Raw genomic sequence first — 19073 nt, forward strand, 5'->3', positions numbered from 1 at the left:
GCTCAAGGTTCTGGCTGCTGCATTGGGGTCTGCGGAAGCTGTACAATGGGAAAAACCTGCCTTGCAAATCTTGGGGGCTGGGGGGCCTTGCAGACCCGCTCTCTTTTGATTCGTTCAGTCTACGCAGGCATGGGAACCCTGCACAGGGATACCCAGAGTACTCGTGCGGGGCAGATTCTGGGCCCGTTAAGTTACTTCTCACTGTTCCTTTGCTGGAAGATCACATCATGAGCAGTTTGGAATTTTCGTGGCCTCGGGGCAACATAGGAAGTAAAAAGAGGTTCTGCCATCAGACGTTGTGTCCAGCTCTGACACTTCCTACAGATGTAACCTAGTGTGAGTTCCTGCTTCTGAATCTTGGGGTCTCCATGGAGAAAGCAGGATTGCTGTAGACCTATCTCAGAGGAATATTGGCAGGGTGAAACAGAGCAGTGCTTCTTACAAACACTCCTGTTCTACAGAAGACCAGACTCAGGGAGCAGCATGCCTCCGGGCGCACAGCTCACCGATGTTGAAGCTGGGGCTAGACTCCACATCCACACCTTAGCCCTGTCCCCTTCCTGCCAGACCATCCGTGTTCCCATCAAAAAACACCAAGCTGGTGTTAGCTACAAAGGAATCTGTAAAATACATACCTTGGCACTCGTAAAGTTGACTTTGATTTACCGAGGTGCTAAAGGATTAATCGCTGGATGAACTTTAAACCTATAGGAAAACTGCTGGGCCCTCCTTCTGCCCAACCCCTAAGAAAACAACAGGAGCGAACTCCAGCTTGCCCCCTCCCAAAGGCCCTACGATGCCTCTGTGACACTTTTGCCTTCCTCCCAACTTGATAAACATCCCCAAATCAAGATCAGATGACCAGTTCCGTGTTTCCAACGGCTTTCTCATCCGAGGCCCCACCCCGGTTCTAGAAGTCCTGCCTCCCTGAGGCCAGTCTTTCGAAAAGCTTACCTCCCAATTTGTTGCCCTATTCTCTGGTTGATTTGGAAATGACTTGATCCAATCACAAGATTTTCCCTGATACGGAATGAGGCAGACAACAACCCACCGATTTTCTAAGGCCATGCTTGATCTTTTGCTCCCCTTTCCCCTCCCATATGTTACATTTGCCTGGGTTTTAAACATCTGTTCCAAAAGAGGTAATACTTGCTTCTCATTCATTGCCTAGCAATGTGGACCAAAGTTCATATGACATATTGCAGAGTATGTTTAGTTGCAAATGCTATGTACAGGCTCTTTGAAATGTAGCATGTATGGCACCATGTGACACACGGTTGCCATGGCAATACACTTTTTGGCTGAACTACAGCATAAGCCCATGGAACATACATTGCTAATATGAGACTCTGCCCTGTGCTAATGCATAGGACACAGCCAATCTGGGATCTGGGACTCAAGGGGCTTTGCGTGCAGCCCTGGTGGCAGGTGCCCTCTGCCTGCGTGTGCAAAGAAGATGTGGCATCCTCCCTTTGCAGTCCTGTCTCCCAGGCACAGGGCATGCTGTGCATTCTGCCATGCATGGAGACAGCATTTGCTTAAATATCGGTTTGCTATATTTTGTATCAAAGGGGGCCCCAGCTGAAAACATTTTATTTTGTAAACTGAAGTGAAAAATCAGTTTATGGCAGATCTTTTTTTGAATAATGACATTCTTTTTCCCAATTCCAGAATTCAACAGTCATGAGCAGAGCTGAAAATTTTAAACAAGTTGAGTACCTCCTTATTCATGGAACAGCAGATGGTGAGTTTCAGTTAATTAGACTTTTTAGTATCACAGACAGGTTTGCAATTTCACTACTGACAAAACAAAAGCATGAGGGGCAAGACTGTTACATTTACTTCAATAAAACAGTGTTGCTTTCCACAACTCACTTGTCTTGGGCTAAATGGGATGCTAAGTCCTAGAACTTCAAATAGTCCCTTTCTTCTTGTGCCTTTCCCACCCTTCCCATCAGAAAAGGAGCGGCTATTAGTTACTTTGTGTTTCCTTTCTCTCCTTGCAGATAACGTTCACTTTCAGCAGTCAGCTCAGATCTCCAAAGCCCTGGTGGATGCTGGAGTGGATTTCCAAGCAATGGTATCACAAAACTTGGTGCCAAAGGGAGAACTTGCTGGTGGGGTCTTGGTTTCCCCTGTCCCGGCTCCTTCTCGTCAAACAGTGCCAGGAGACAGGGACAGAATTGAAAGGGGTTTTATTTGTCCAATGAGAAGTCAGAAGTGGTATCCTTAAGCCATAGGCAGAGTAATGTTCAAAACGATTAGAGAACTGGGGGGTTGAGAAGCACAATATTGCATATCTTGGGAGTGTCAAAACAGTGCTCTCCTACCCATGTGGTTCTTCAGTCTCTTCCTATTTGGATTCAAAAGTAATCACTTACTCAGTAAATGTGTGGCAGAGTAATTCTAAAGTGAAACCAGCATGATAATAGCTCAGCTCCAATATGAAAATCCATTTTTGTCTAGTATGTATTACTAGCCATTCTAACAACAGTGGGACATTAATAATTGGCATGCTTCAGTTTTTGCAATTGCAACATTATCTTTTGTTGAACAACCACAGGCAATAGACAATTAGGCTTGTTTTATAGAGTTGGAAAGAGAGCTATTGTTGCCTATAGAGTAAGCTGTTTCTAGTTATTAAGTCAGATTCATTTTCAGATCAAGAAGAAAAAAGAAAAGATGTTTTGTGTGTGTGTGTGTGTGTGTGTGTGTGTGTGTGTGTATAACATATATATAAATGTGTGTTTGTATATTTATATATATATATGCGTGTGTGTGGTGCACTAAATATTTTTGTATAAAATGCTTTCTTGCCATTATTAGGTAGAAAACCTGTTTTTCCTCACTCCTTTCTCTCTCTCTCTCTCTCACACACACACACAGACACACACACACACACACACACACACCTCTTTACTCTGTGATCAGTTCAAATGGTGCCCACTGAATCAGAGTGGGGCAGTTAATACTAAAAAAACAAAACAAAACAAAAAACAAAACCCACCCGTTTATATGTCTTTTGGGGTCAGATTCTTCTAAGAGGTCGAGGTTTCATTTTCTACAACTCAAAGAAAAGATGATACTTTAATTCGGCAATTTTTTATAAAAGTTTATTTATGTCTCCATAATATATGTTTGCCTGGCAGTGACCTCCCACTTGTTTAATGTGGGACTGATGCATTGATAAATTTTTGTCTCAGATCATCCACTCTTTCATAAATGTCAGACATCCAGATAGCTAATTCGAGTGAAAAATCAAAGTGTTTGCAAATAATACATTTGACTTTTGACCTTATGTTAAACATATATATGAAACATTGGAATAGATTTTTCTAGTTCCTTGGTAACCTACATTAGGAAAAAGTGCTTTTGAAAAACTCATTTCTCTTCCTGCAGTGTAGGAGAAATCTGACACTTGATAACACTTAATTAAAACTAGTGTGCTTAATGGGATAAACATTCTCTTCTATGCATGATGTGGTTCTAAGTGTCCTTTAATCAAATCTGAAAATACACTTGGATGGTTTCATTAGAAGATGTACACACACACACACGCACACACACCCTAAAAACAATGTTTTAATTCTATGTATGCTTGTGAGAGCTTATTTGAATTATTTTTTTAAAAAGAAGACAACTGACTTCCTTCTTCTGACCTTTGTCTTTCTCTGCAGTGGTATACAGATGAAGACCACGGAATTGCTAGCAGCACAGCCCACCAGCATATATACACCCACATGAGTCACTTCATAAAACAATGCTTCTCTTTACCTTAGCGCCCTGGAACAGCATGCCTGACCTATTGAAAGCCATTTTTGTTCTGTCTGAAAACTGCACTGTTAAGATGATGATCTTTAAAAAAAAAAAAAAAAAAAAAAAACACTCAAATCAAGAAATTCAAGGTTACCTTTGTTCCCAAAATTCATGTCTGTAACCTTAAGTTGGGACTTCTGTCTTCACACCAGATTATTACCTTACTGAAGTTTGAATTATTCCGTCTGGTTTTGTTTATTATTTAAAATCATTTCCACATCCGTTGCTGAAACAACAAATATGAATTGTTTTTATGGGAGCTCTGCATAGGTTCCCTGGGAAGCATTTCATTCTTTTCTAACTGGACCAGTACAAATCTTGTTCTCTTCTTTAAAGGGATGGCAAGATGTGGGTGGTGATGTCACTGAGGCAGGGGTAAGGAGGGAAGGGGTAGGGGAAGAAGCGAGGAGGCCTGGCTGGGAACCCACGGCAGAGCACAATGACCCGACCAGGCTCCTGTCAGCAACTCTTGGAGAAGAGCTGTTCACAGCCAGACTGGCACGGTTTTCTGAGAAAGACTATTCAGTCTCAGGAAATCATATATGCAAAAAGCACTGACTTCTGAGTAAAACCACAGCAGTTGAATAGACTCCAAAGAAATGAGAGGGAATCTGCCAACAATGCAAGGCCCCCAGGTGCCAACTATGGCTATAGGTGCTACAAACACACAGTGAGGGGGAGGGGAAAGCACTGTAAATGTGCCTTAAAAACCACTGATGTTTCCTAGTGAAAGAGGCAGTTTGGAACTGAGATGTGAACACATCAGCTTGCCCTGTTAAAAGATGAAAATATTTGTATCACAAATTCGAACTTGAAGGAGTCCTTGCATCAATTTTTCTTAGTTCATTTCTTTGAGCATCTTAATGAAAAGAATATTTTAACTTCCTTGGACTTGTTTTTAAAAATAAAAATAAACTACAAAGTTGTGTATTGTTATTCCCATACTGTGGAATTTCTCCCGGTCATTTAATAAATGTTCCTTCATTTTTTCGGAGGTAATGCGTTTTGTGTCTTGAATGAGACCTAAACCACATTGGCATATGGACACGCTTATCCAGAAAGGCTCTTGTTTATTTTGCTCGCTACCCCAGACTGCCTCGTAAACATGGAGAGAGTTCAGTTTTTGTTAAAAAAAAAAAAATACATAAAAATGTGTTAAATTAAGCAGTTCGTATGGGTTTTTATGTAATAACATACACAATTTGTTATCACACACATATATAGCTTTTGAAACACCCAAATAATTTTTATTTTTTATGTAATACATAATTTATAATTTTATTTCAGGAAAACTGTGATGAGGTTCATGTTATAAGAACAAATAATATCAACAACATCATCTCAGTCTAAGTCAAGAAAAAAAATCAGTTACTCAAGTGTTTGACTATTTTTGGCTGGCATATCTATATTAACGGAAGCATAGATTTCAGATGCTGAATTTAGTCTAGCAAACAACAGAGGAAACATGATTTTTTTGTTCAATTGTTTGTAAAATGGCCTCATTTTTTTTTTTTAAATTGATTCTCTGTAACTCAAACTTAGCTTCCAGCCATTTACTGGAAAAAGTTATCACAGAGTGAGCTCCAGCACAAAAATCTAAAAATAGAAGAAATGAAAAAAATCTATCAATTCAATATGAGACTGGTGAGTCATGCATAGGAATGGACAGAGCGTTGTGAAATTCAGCTTTGATTGTAATTTGCAAGCATGCCATTGAGTAGCTTCATCTTACATCCCAAACTCCACTCATCCATTGGAGCTATAAATCGACCTGCAAACTGGTAGGGCTCTTGTCATAATTCTATTCCTTATAATAGAGTTCAGTCATCATGAGTAACTGGACAATCTTTGCCGAGTTCTATATCCAGGAACAGTAGTCATAGATCATATGTACACATCCTGGACTGAGTTAATAGTCATAAGAGCAAATTAAATAGAAATTCTTCTTTTATTTTAGTTAGAACCAAATATTGTGCGATATCAGATGCTCTACAGATATTAAAACCATTTGGCAATATCAGATGTTACCAATATCAGACATTGCACAATACCAGCTATTTCACAGATATCAATAAGATGATTGTACAATAGTAGATACTGCACAATATCCAATACTATACAGATATTAAGACCATCGTATAATAGCTGGTATTGTAAAACTATTGTACAATATCAAAACTATACAATTCATTGTTCCTTTGATTTCTAAACATGTTTTTCTGGAATCCAGAGGTTAAAAAAAAAAAAAAAATCCTAGCACCTCACGTAGTGAGAGTTACAAATGGTAACAATGTGGTTGAATGTTTCATTCAACCCTCACAGGACAAGTTTTCTTCTCCAATAAGAATATGAAATTGGCTGATTGGAAAAGGAAGGGCAAGACGTTAACAACCTTGAGAGACACTTAGTCTGAGGCTAAGCTGGAAACACACAGAAATGAATCCTAGCATGAAGATGGGCAGACATGCCCACCATTGACAGTCACAGCCTCAGCAGGCCCAGGGATGGGAAGGTTCCCATCAGATACAACTTGTGGGAGAGCATGGCAAAGAGGGGGATGGTGCAGAGACACACACGCCAACGGAGCGATGTTCACATCTCTTCTATGGATGCAGAGCTTCAGTTTGGCTCAAGATCTTTAGAACATCACTTTAAAAGTTATTTTTGAACATGTTTTTTGGAAATCTTGCTAAAAATGATTCCATACCTCCACATTTCCTTAAATAGAAGGCATAAAACACAATTCAGTACATCCTTAATGACTCAAAGCCACCACCACAAAGATCAATGATCACATCAGGCTGTGTGTCGTTTCGGGTGTTTTCCTTCTTGTTCCCATGTGGTCACTGAAGCTACCAGTTCTACGACATGGTATTTGCCGTTTGCTCTAAGATGGTGTGAGAATCCCAGTTTATAAAACTACTAGATTTGTACAATCTAGTACTGAATCTAGTTCTAAATGAAAAACATACCAAAACACCAGGATGGCTTTTTTCATAAAGTCAGAGAACTTGTTCTGCCAGTTCTGAGCAGTTCTCTCGGCAGTGTCCAAGAACCTTTTTACGTATATCCTGAATGATCCAGCGTGTGCATTCAGGATGGCTGAAGGATCCATGATCATGGTTCATCTCATTCTCATGGATTGAGAATAATAAAGCATAATGTCACTGCCCACCAGAAAAGTTCAGAGAATGATATTATTAATAAGACCAATTCCATGCTCAATAGAAACATCATCTTTCTGCATGTCACCTTCCTGTGACAGTATGAACATTTAAACTTGAGAATTTGAATTAACAAAAGGAAAGTTCATTTCCTTACTGCTAAAGCAACAGGGGTATATTTCTAGTGTTACAGACTTTAATTTCAACCAACCCAATTAAGTTTTTTTGTTGTGGTTCTTCATAATCTTTCATCTGAACAATTCACCCCAAGTTTGTCAGATCACTTAAAACACATATTTGGTGAAAAGAGTGACCCATCATATGACCAAAACCCTGATTATTTCAGGAAGTTTCTTCTATCCAGAGTCATGATACTTGTGACTTGTGAGCAAAGTATTTCCTTGGCTAAGTCTAGTTTCCAATCTTGATCACAGAAATATGAGTCACGGAGAAAATGTAACATCCTGAGAAGAAACATTATTCATCATAACCTGATTGTGGTTGTATGACCCAGAATGAGGAGCCTGTTAAGAACGAAGCCAGTCATACATCGCCTCCTGTGGGAGACTCCGTGCACTGCAGCCTAGATAAGGGCAACATGGGTCAGAATCTCACCATCATCACTCACAGTGAGAAACATTTTAAAGAACATTTACTCAGCCTCTTTGAGCCTCAGTTTCTTAACTTGAAAGAAGTACAAAAACACCTACTTCAAAGAGTTGTGCCATTTCTGTGAAGATTAGTGTATATACTCTGCCGGCATCATATCTGCCTTCCTCTCTCCCTTCTCCCCCTATTTACAGCTACTTAGCTTTTTATCCGGGTGTGATGACTCCACTGATGACTCCATAGCTTGCATAGGTCCCCACCTTAGGTGTCTGTGTCTACCTCCAGGAGTTGGGCACATGAAGTTCTCAAGAAGCATTTGCTTTTGTTTCCATTTTAACATGCAAGTGAGAATTCTTTTTGGATCTTTCATCATTCTTCATAAACTGAAAAGCAGCATCTTGTGATATATTTTACTTAGGGTTCTATCCACGACTTTCTCAGCTGGATAAATAGCCAAGCACAGACCTAGGCTCTGAAGAGTTACAAAGAAGGGATAAAACACTATTCCTATCTTTAAGAAGCTTATAAACAAATAGGAGAAATAAGTCACATGGCAGAAATCTGTAATCTCTAACTACACACACCTGAAGGCAAGAATACCTAGACATAAAGCGAAGTCTATGGTAAGAATGAGGAGATGAGCAGGGTGAAAATGTGGGTGACGGAAGGTGCTTTCTGGATTCCTAAGTGCTTCCATTGGCTGAATTTGGTCCTACGTTTAGATTTCTTTAATAGTCTCAGGATTACTGTTGATACCATGCTTTTCAGAACACTTTTTTTTTTTCAAATACAACTCAAAACATACTATCTATCTATCCATCTGTCTTGTTCTATATGAAATTATTTATAATAAAGCTATTTGTGTCTGGAGTTATTTAAGTACCTAAGGAGCAGGCTCAAGCCTATTTGGTTTCAGAAACAATAAAAGTTTATAGACCATTCACAGAGAATTTGGTTTAAGCCTCAGAGTCATCCTGCTCAGGATCTCTAAGGAAATGATTCCACTTTTTTGCCACTATATTCTCTACTGTGCTGCTAGACTAATCTTTCCAAAATTCATGTCTCTCCGCTCCTCAAAACTTTTAAGGCAGGAAGTTCAAATACCCTAATATAGACTTCAACATCATTTATAATATGATTGACTCGTATTTCTACCTTTTCTTACAGGTCTTCAGAGCTCTCCTAACAGTCCAACACAATGGGCTGTTCGCTTGGTTCCAAACATGCCATACCTCCATTATGTCAGGCTCCAGTTACACCATATATCTTTACTTTTTTATTTCATTTTTATTTCAATACAGGCATGTGTTTGAGAATCTTTGCAGCTCTTGGAGTAGGCTTCCTTCCCCACTTCCATCCTAATTCATATGCTACCTTTTATATAACATTATCCTCAAACTCCACCCTACTCAAAAATCCATCTTTGGGTTATTCACTGCTTTTCTTATACAGCCAACCCAGTACATATCACATTGTGTTGTGGTTATGTGTCTACCGTGCTCTTAGGAGCAAGGACCGCAGTTCTATTTTCAATGTTCCAGCTCAAAAGGTAATGGCCCTACACCAACAGAAGCTGAAGCGGAGTGACGGTTCTATCAGTGAGTTGCAGCTTTCTGTGGAAAACATCCCAGGAGATCTAGAAAATAAAGCATTACCAGTAACCTTTGAATATCAGGCTTCTTCAAGGGGATGATGGCAAGTACCCTTTCCAAATAGATAGTTAGAGAACCGTTATATCCAAATTACTCTCATCAAATCTTCAAGTGCTTGTAAATTTTATTTCATTTCAATGAATGAATGTACAAGACACTTATTAGAACATTTGGGTATCAATCTTGAAATAATCATAAAATGGTCAAGTGACCAGGAGTGAACAGCTAAAGTTAAACAGGAATGGAGGTCCAGACAGGAAAAAGGAAGGAAGGAAGGAGCCACACTTTTAAGAGCCAAGAAAAATCCTAACAGATCTAGGGATAGCGTTGAAAGACAAGTTGCTTGTGAATTGTCAGTGGCAAGTTTCTATTAAGCTGTGGATTTTAAAAATACCAAGGAGATATTCAGATTAAATTTAGGAAGAAGCTTCCCAATATCAAAGGCTGTTAAATGGTAGGAATTATAAAGCAAACACATGGGGCAAAAGAAAAAATTCTAACCTGTACATTAGAGTTCTGAATGTAATTACCTCCATAACGTACTGCTAGATGTCTATAAAAGAATATTTATGGGTCCCATGTGACCCAGAGTAACAAAGAAGGAGTAGAAAAATTTTAGGAAATGCTTTTCCCATGATGGGTGATGGGGTAGGGCAGAAAAACAAAAGTCTAAGGAGTTCTACTTATGGGAAATCCTACTAATGACCTTGGAAGATTTTGCTAGTCTTAGGAGCAATGCCATTTGCACCCAAGTCGCTAATTTCCTGAGAAAATGAAGAGATATATCCTACTATACCTCTCATAATATTCTTTTCATAAACTTCAAATTGTCTGAGTACTCTTGAAACATTACATCACCAAATTTTCGTAACAGGGGTGTTTAAATATAAATATTATGTTCAGTTAAAATGTTCTACATTGACTTACTGATTAACACTAAAGAGAAGAAAGACAAGACACTTTGCATCACAATTTAAAATGTGCAAGGAAATTAATTAGGATAAATATTTATTTCCACATAACATTTCTTAGTTGTGAAAAACACAATATCCTAGTCACATTTACACATTACTTGAACTTTGCAATAAATTACATTCAAGATATTCAGTAATTTTGACCAGGAATCTGAAATTAGGAGGAAATATATAACACTACATTTTTTTCTTATATTTTATATGATTTCAAAATATTAGGATTAACATAGAGATAGCATTAAAATTCACACAAGAACAAAATGACTATAAAAATACTCAGAAATACAGAATTTCATTGGGTATGATTGCTTATTCAAATAAGTGATCATGTGAAGGTTTTAATTCACTATGATCATTTGTAACAGAACAGTTATTAATATATTAAAACACTAGGAGGCTGCTTTGGGGACTGACTGGCTGTACAGCTAGTCTAAATCATACAACAATGGAGTTGTCTACAATATGGTATCTGTATTATAAAACACACAAAGGCAACACACTTGGAATGGAAAGCTTCTGTATTTTTCCTTGGCATTTATAAACACAAACTATATTAGCTGCAAATTATTATATAGTTTTTAGGTTTACATTCCATGAAAGAAATGGCTCCTTAAAAGATTGTCAGGGGAGTTTTCAGAAATATCAAAATATGAGTCTAATGGAGGCTTTGTTGGGGTTTTTTATTTCCCTCATAAGCTTGATCACAAGAGAATTTTTTTTTCACTTTTCATGTGCACTTACACACAAAATATGTACTTAATAGTTTAGAGAAGCCATGGGGCTCTGAATCATTGTGAAATTGGACACTGCAGATCATAAGATCGATGATCACCGGTCATACTTAGGAAATGAGAGCACTACAAGATTCCATCTTTATTAACTTCACATTATCTAAAATGAAATGAAATACCATATTTTTAGTAATGCTCAAAAATTCTTAACTTTCCTTCCTCTTGTGCAAGCTTAGTAAAAATGGATGTTTTCATATGGACTGAAATATCTACAGAATCTTCTCGAACAGAATCTGAAATATTCATTGAAAAGACTATTTTTCTACAACATGCATTCAATTAAAAAGTGGAAAAGAGCTTTGCAGAAGAGAAAAATATAGTTGGAGACCTGTCAGCCTAACGTTAGAACATGATTCAGAAGCAGCATTAAGCAGTACTGGACCTTGAGCAGCAGAAAAACTACACAGAAGTGAAATTTCATGTACAAAGACTCCCCATGTGGCCTTCCACAGCTGTGTATAGAATAAGTTTATTTGGGAAACATTTGTTTTAAATGGGAGAGAAATTTAACGGGATATTTCTGGTAAAGGTTTATAATGAAAATCTCACAAAACTTACAAAGGTTTCCTGAAGCATTTCCTACGAGCCTAGTGTTTGATGGTATAAATCACAACTTGAATTGTTAAGCAGACACTACCTGACTCTGCGTTAGTTTCTGATTCTTTTCAACAAATTGTGAACAGGTTTCTATATATTTTTTTCAAATGACTTTAAGTTTTAGTTACATATAAACTCTTAAGTATTAAATGTATCATAGTAAATCAAGGATATGCATAAATACAATTATTAAAAAATGTTTCCAAACTAACTTTTTGATTTGGGTCTTTTGAAATAAGTCACTAATGCTAAGCTATAAAAAATAAAAAGGAGTAAGTCTACCTTTCAAAATTCTTCTGAATGAAATTATCAGGTAGCTTCAGGTCACTAAAGTAGGAAAATACAAACTAGGTAAATATGACATCTCTTTAAGAAAGCTATTGCTCTCATAAAACTAACCATGAGAATCCAGTGTTGACAAATGTCTAACATACAGCAAGGAACACAGAGATTCTTGCATTAACTAGTGTATATGCTCACGAGGGTGTCTCACTGTTCAGAAGTTTAAACACAGAAATGAAACAAGTATTGCACTACTTACAGTATGAAGGCGGATTTGGGATGAGAGACAGAATTTACAATACATGATCAAAGCAGTTTTATTAATAATTGTGGCACTCTTCTCATATATATGTAAAAAATAAATTGAAGATCAAGTCATAGACAAGTCTCCCTGTCAACACCTTTCCCTGAGTCAGCTTTCTTCTCTTTTCGGCTTTCAAGGCTACAGTGGGGGAGAAAAGGAGACATTTATTACTGCAATCCTGCGCGGCTACTGTGAGATCTGCTTGCTCACACACAAAACCCATCAACCCCAAAGCACCACACGGGCCCTTAGCATTGCACTTTCATGCTGCGAAGCGTGGATAGATAGCAACAATTAAAAACCTCTGCACTCCGTGAGGTAGAAACCAAGAACTGCAGGAAGGGGGAAATTCCAAATAAAACAAAACAAAAAAACCAGGAACTAAGAAACAAAAACCAGGCATTTTAAAACAGTTCCAGAAGCATGCAGAATCGATGCCATCGTCCTCATTTGGCCAGAAGAATTAGTGATGGTGGCTGAAAATGCCAGTGCGGAAATGAGAAAGCACTGACCATGGGAACACCAATGAGATGCTGTGGGACGAAGCTCAGGGCTCGCTGCGAGGGGTTCATTCTTTGTGCCCACGCTGGGTCCTGATCTCTGGTGAACTCTGTGTTGTGGTCAGCAGGACAGACATATCTCCGCTGCTTGAGAGGACGTGCCCGTCCCCACACCCCACCCTCCAAACACCTGCGCAGACTAACCCTCATCCTGGCCTCCCTCATCACCTCACTCCCTCCAGAATCAACTCGTTCCCAAGTGACTTCCGTTTTGTCTGTTCTCCAATTAACCTTAGAGGATGGGTAAGCTGGTGATAAGACTCTACCATCTTTATCTATGCTTTTTTTCAATAGCTGTCCAATGAACACTCTTCTTACTCTCGTGTTAACACTTTTCGTGGAGAAGTCTAATAACATGCTCACAAGCGAGAAGCTCCCAGCAAGAAATACACGCTTCCCGAGGGGCAGACGCGCTCACTCCCCAATGACTCCCAGCACCCGGCAGAGCCCGCCACGCCTGCGGCCTCCTGTGTCCCTCCCTGCCACCTAGGGCCCTGAGCCAGAAGAGCCCACCCGTTTTTACCGCTAACTTTGTCCCTAAATATAAATTTATGAAATAGTTGGTGGTGGGGAAACCCTCGGTTTTCTAACTCTTCTCAAAGTAATCAAGTGACAGTTAAAACCTTTTTTTTTTTTTTTTTTTCCACGCGGCCTCCTGCACAGCTTTCTTAGTGGTCAATAACTTAGACACATTCTACGAGTGTGTTTTTAAAAATGTTTTTCCTCCAATTCAAGCTAGAAACAGCCCTTCTCAGTTGTCACCGCCACCCGGCACCATCAGGTAAGACGTGCCCGAGCTTCTGCCATCTGTGGCACGCCGCCAGCGCTGAGAGCTGGTGTGAGCGAGTGTCTATGGCACCCGCGTGTACGCCTGCCACACTTCTCAGCACACACTACTTACAGGTCAGAGCAAAGCAACTTTTCTCCCTTTTCTTTTCTCCTTCCACGAGAAGAGATGACAGTGTGCACATGATGTGTTGAGAGCCTTAATTCTGTATTTTTTTTTTTTTTTTTTTTTTTTTTATTTATTTATTTATTTATTTTTATTTTTTATAAACATATATTTTTATCCCCAGGGGTACAGGTCTGTGAATCACCAGGTTTACACACTTCACAGCACTCACCAAATCACATACCCTCCCCAATGTCCATAATCCCACCCCCTTCTCCCCAACCCCCTCCCCCCGGCAACCCTCAGTTTGTTTTGTGAGATTAAGAGTCACTTATGGTTTGTCTCCCTCCCAATCCCATCTTGTTTCATTCTGTATTTTTAACTCCCCTATCTGCATGACTCACTTTCTTCTACTTTAAGTGCCTTTCATATGACAAGTGTCTGCTACCCTACTTTCCAAATTAACTTTCCCTTGGGCTTTACCTGGCTCCCACACAAAGCTAGCGAGAAAGGGCAGCATGGGGGCAGCTGAGGAAGCCCGAAATGGAAACTGGTAGGTTCCGTTCAGGTCCCAGAAGCCAAGGAAGAGCTGTGGGACCTTGGACTGGTTATTTAATCTCTCTGGGACTTGGTTTCCTCATCTGTAAATTAGTTTGGGACTATGTGGTCCCTAAATTCTCTTACATCTCAAATGCCAGAATTCTGAGGCTGGTGTTCTCAATTATAATGAAAATAGAATAAAAGATCATCTCTGTAGGAGACTGTAGAGATGGAGACATACAGGACTCTCCACACAGACACGGCTCCTGTGAGCACGATGTTCTGCTCCAACACTTTTTTAGAAACCAGCACATTCCCAATGGCACTCACTATTAGTCACCGAGCAGTGAGAAAAGATTCAGAATGTTGACTTAATTCACAGATTTGCTTTGTCCCGATGTCCTGCTTTGGTCATGCTGGTTATTTGGTTATAAAACAATAATCAATGAAATGATCAGGGTAGGGGTTTTCCCCCCTCTTTAAAACCAGTGGTTTGGGTATCAGATTAGATTTCAACAAACTACCAAGCAGAAATTTTATAACCAGGTCAAGATTTCCATGAAAAATATGATTGACTTGAATCTACCTTCTTACTGTATGCCTATTCCTCTCTTTATTTCTAGTGATGTTCATTTTTCAGGATTCCAATCCATTCTAAATTTTCATTGTAACAAACATACTACTTCTTTTTATCAACTTTGTGTCATATCTATGATAGCTATGACAATAGACATATATAACATATCTATTACATACTAGCTCCTCTGCAAAACCTAGGGATAAAAGGTAGATGAGACAGTGCCCTGCCCTTCAAGGAGTTACAATTTAAAATATAAGGAAATAATATTTCAGGAGACAGCAGAACATGACCTGTTACCTTCATGTTGCCAAGCATCCATGAAACTGTTATGTTTCAATCACACCAAAATAGTTGTTATGAACAACATTTACCAAGCAGTCACGAGAGGGCATCAGCCTAGGAAATCAGAGCAAAGAAGGAGAATCTGGGATATAAGAAGTGGGTAGCTAGAGGAGAGCAGAAAAGGTGGCCGCAGAGCCTAGCCTCAGCCTCCGCCAGGGCAAAAATCAAGGGCTGTTTTTCCCAATGTTGCCGGCTACCTTCCCAAGAAATGTCAATCTTGTGTGTCAGTTTTATAAAACATAGCAATTCTATTCTCATGCAATGTGGTTTTTAATGAGACCTATTTCTGCCAATCCAATTCAATAAGCCACAGAGGAGCTTGTCACATGTATGCATTACACTGTTGAACAAGGATCAAATTAGACATCCTACAGATGTGGTCAAATTTGCAATTAGTTCTTAGATCCTTCTTTCGGTCAGAGTGGATAAGACATTTTTAGCAGTGAGAAGTGAATGAAATGATGGAGAAAATACAACTGCTGTTCCAAACTCCACTAAGGAAAAATACCTAGGCTTCTCTGATGCTCTGACAGGCATGCAGGACCAATAGCAAGGGACAGGATGGATTACGGGGTGGGGGTCAGGAGCCAAAAACTGTCAGGTTTCTGAGCTTAGGTCTCAAGAGATACAGACCCTGGTAACCTGGTCTTTAGGTTTTTGTTTTGTTTTTATTTTGTTTGCCAACAGATACTCTAGCAGGCAGAAAATTTTTAGAGTTCCTGGTCATCACATTTCAATGCATTCAACAAACACACTATGAGAAAGCAATGGCTTTGGGAGGGTATTGTCATTAGTGTGGGTGGTTTTAGGATTTGTGGAAGCCACACTTTTTCTGCCAGCTTCCACTGTCACGAAGATAAAAGACATTAGCCTTGAACCAATAGATATTTTCACATGGAAAGCTACAGATTTCATCACATCTAAGGTAAACATCCATGCACAATAGTTTGAGTCTCATGTTAGTGGTAACATATGTTCAAAGAGTAAGAAACGAATGATTATATCAAATTATAAACGATGGTCTTAACAAAACTGGACCTGCTTAAGGCATATTGTGTTTCTTAAAAACAGCTAAGGATTTCTGATGAAAAGCATCACTTGACTTTACTATTTACTTTAAGGAGTACCTAAAATATCATGACATAAAATTTTTTGCTTGAAACAACAGAAAACCAAGAAAGTGTTTGTACTCTGGATCCATTTAGTGCAGGAAGAACAGTATCTGTAAGTTTGGTTTTCTCAAACTGTCCACATATTCCCATGGCTGGCTGACAGTTTATTTGGAGCTCATAAACCTGGAGTTCCCATTTTTTAAAGAATCAGAGAAATGCCCTATCTTTAACGTGAAAGAGTCCACAAACACATATTCCAATGGGTTTGAGAAATTACCCTTCTCCTAACTCTGATTTTCTTCCAAGACTTCTACCAAAACAGAGTTACTGTGAGGATGACTCTATCAGACTGTGGAAAGGATCTTTGGGAAAGTAATATAAAGAATGATTTAGAATAAAATATTATTTCTGCTTGAACCAAGCAAAGAAATACACGAAGAATTTAAAGCCCTGTTAAAGATAGAAGACATCGATCAAAAGTCCGAGGGAGCCTACTAACTTTAACTAACCTCTGGTGTGTTAGAGGTAGTTGTCTATGGGGTCGGGGCAGGGGGTGGGAAGAAGAGAAGAAGAGAGAGAGAGAGAGAGAGATGACTAATTCCCAGCTTTCTGAAGACTCTGCACGTCTACTGTTTGTCTTTTTGGGACAGAGATGACACTGAAACAGCATGCCATTTTGGGGTGACAAAAATCAGCAACAAGAGATTCTGTAAGTCTAATGTAATATCTTTTCTGAGCCCTCATTTCCAAATATTTCTCGTGAAGCCAGATAAGGTTTAAAGGTTTGGAAGCATGGGGTGCAGAGATGGAAGCTCCCAGCTTTGCAATTTCTTAATTCAAAGGATAAATTTTCTTTTTTCCAATATAGAAATTTGATGTCATTACTAATATAGTTCTATGAGATTTGTTGATTTATATAGGATGCATTTGTATAAATCATGTGGGGAAAAAAGTTCACTCAAGTTTCAAACTTTCTTAGAGAGTTGAGTAGTTCTAGGAATACCATAAACACTCAGTCTGATACTAGATCTAAGCCCAAGACTCTCCATGCCTTTTGCCTCCCCAAAACTCACATAGAGAACATAGGCTGACCAGGTTTCCAGGAAACACCATTTAACATAAGGAAATACAACCAAGGAATAGGTATGAGGGAGAGGGTCTTACCTTTGGGGAATCAGCTTCTAGAGTGATTAGGAAGGGGAGCTTATGACAAAAATGTAATATAAAAATTAAGTAGAAAAAGTTAATTTAAGGTCATGAAAATAAAGGAAGTTAATAGTTAAACACTGTCCCAAATCCCTCAATCACTCTTATGCTATTAACATAACACAGAGATTTTTCTTCAGATCAGCAACTAAGAAGCCTGGGTGGTTTGAACCCTTATTTACTAATTCTGGAAAATTCCATGGAAATCATGTGATGACTCTTGATATTTAAGGACACACTCCTCCCCCAGCATGCATTTAAAACTTAGCATCTACAACTATGGGAGTTGCTTGTATACAGAGAAATAAGAATCCATAGAACTTTCTGGAGCTGAAAGTTTCAGAATAAGGAATTTAGGCAAGATTTTCAGGGGGTTGGAATAGGGGCCTGGAAATATACTAAATAAGAAATAACCATTCACATGCACATAGGGTTTCAGAAAGGACAAGGGGGAGTGCAAAATGAGGTCAGACATCTAAGAGGGTCCTGGAAGGTGGGTGATGAAGGAATGTAATGGAATCTTACTGCAAAAGAGTAGACCAACTGAATGTCCAAAAATGCCATGCATTGGGAGTCATTTATAACATTGTTTTCCCCACTGTCATAGTTTTGGAGTGAGCTTTTAATTTGAAAGGGAGATGTTGAAAAACAAACTAACAAATGTACCTATTATAATTTTTGCCTACTTTTAAAAAAGAACTTCCTGAAATATATTAGACCTAAATTCAATGGAAACAATTACTATTCTTTTGCTAATGGATTCATGTCATAAAAGGGTTGGGATCAATACAAATTCACATCACTTTGGAATCCAAACCTTTTAGAAGGAAAGCTTGACTCCTTATCTTTCGAGTTATCAGCTGTCATCAGAAGGTTCCTCCACAAGGCAGTCTTTGACATTTCATCAGAAATATTGATCACAGATGGATCATCTCTAGATAGTTTACCCAAAATGAAATTTAAAAAATTAAATAAGTAACTGCAGTTGTCTAGAAACAGATACTATATATAGGACAGTCTTGTGCCTTAGTACAGTGTTTTTTGATAGTTAAAAAGATAAGGAATATTCTCATAATTACTTTTAAAAATCTATGAAAAATCAAAATCAAATCAACAGTGCCTCTCACTCACTCAGAAAGAGCCTAGTAGATGGACCATAGGCTCTGACCCCGTCCTCACCGTCCAACTCCATCTCCTGCCATCACAACCCTGCTCCTTCCTCTCCAGCCACAATGCAAAGGTCTCCTGACTGTTCTGGAATACTACAGGCTAGCTACTGCCTCAGGGCCTTGTACTTGTTCATGACGACCCTTTACATGGTACAACTCTTTCTCTCCTTTGTTTAAATGTCACTTACTCAGAGAGGTCTTTGCTGACGACTCTATTTAAAATTTCTATTTCTATCCCCTCAGAATACACTTACCCTTTTTTGCTTTTTGTTTTCACTGCACTTTTCACCATCTAAAGTACCGTACTCTATTCCTTGTTCATTTGGTCATTTTCTGCCTCCCCTATCTCCATCTATTCCACTTGAACATAAGTCTTATGAGAAAAGGTTTCTTGACCATTCATCTGTGACTGTTTGCCTAAGACTCAAACAGGGCCTGACACTTGGTACCCACTCAACAAGTATTTGTTGAATAAATGAAGGC

At 38.9% G+C, this 19073-nt stretch overlaps 2 protein-coding genes across 10 annotated transcripts in view; one reads left to right on the forward strand and one right to left on the reverse strand.

The window, feature by feature from the left end:
- The window catches only part of DPP4 (dipeptidyl peptidase 4), a 79687-nt gene extending 74877 nt beyond the window's left edge, over positions 1–4810 (forward strand). For both annotated transcript variants that reach the window (XM_059167180.1, XM_059167181.1), the window contains exons 24-26: positions 1672–1744; positions 2007–2080; positions 3678–4810. In XM_059167180.1, coding sequence (XP_059023163.1) covers positions 1672–1744; positions 2007–2080; positions 3678–3779 — 249 coding nt within the window. In that variant the 3' untranslated portion in view covers positions 3780–4810. The remainder of the gene's footprint in view (positions 1–1671; positions 1745–2006; positions 2081–3677) is intronic.
- A 5366-nt stretch (positions 4811–10176) lies between these two features.
- The window catches only part of SLC4A10 (solute carrier family 4 member 10), a 309943-nt gene continuing 301046 nt past the window's right edge, over positions 10177–19073 (reverse strand). For 2 of the 8 annotated variants that reach the window (XM_059167171.1, XM_059167177.1), the window contains 2 exons: positions 18239–18355; positions 10185–12327 (listed from right to left, as the gene is read on the reverse strand). In XM_059167171.1, coding sequence (XP_059023154.1) covers positions 12261–12327; positions 18239–18355 — 184 coding nt within the window. In that variant the 3' untranslated portion in view covers positions 10185–12260. Of the gene's footprint in view, positions 12328–17379; positions 17419–18238; positions 18356–19073 lie in introns of all 8 variants that reach the window. The other 6 variants (XM_059167176.1, XM_059167175.1, XM_059167179.1 and 3 more) reach the window with 6 other exon arrangements.

Source organism: Mustela lutreola, chromosome 3, assembly GCF_030435805.1.
Source record: "Mustela lutreola isolate mMusLut2 chromosome 3, mMusLut2.pri, whole genome shotgun sequence".
In the NCBI taxonomy this organism is placed as follows: Eukaryota; Metazoa; Chordata; class Mammalia; order Carnivora; family Mustelidae; genus Mustela; species Mustela lutreola.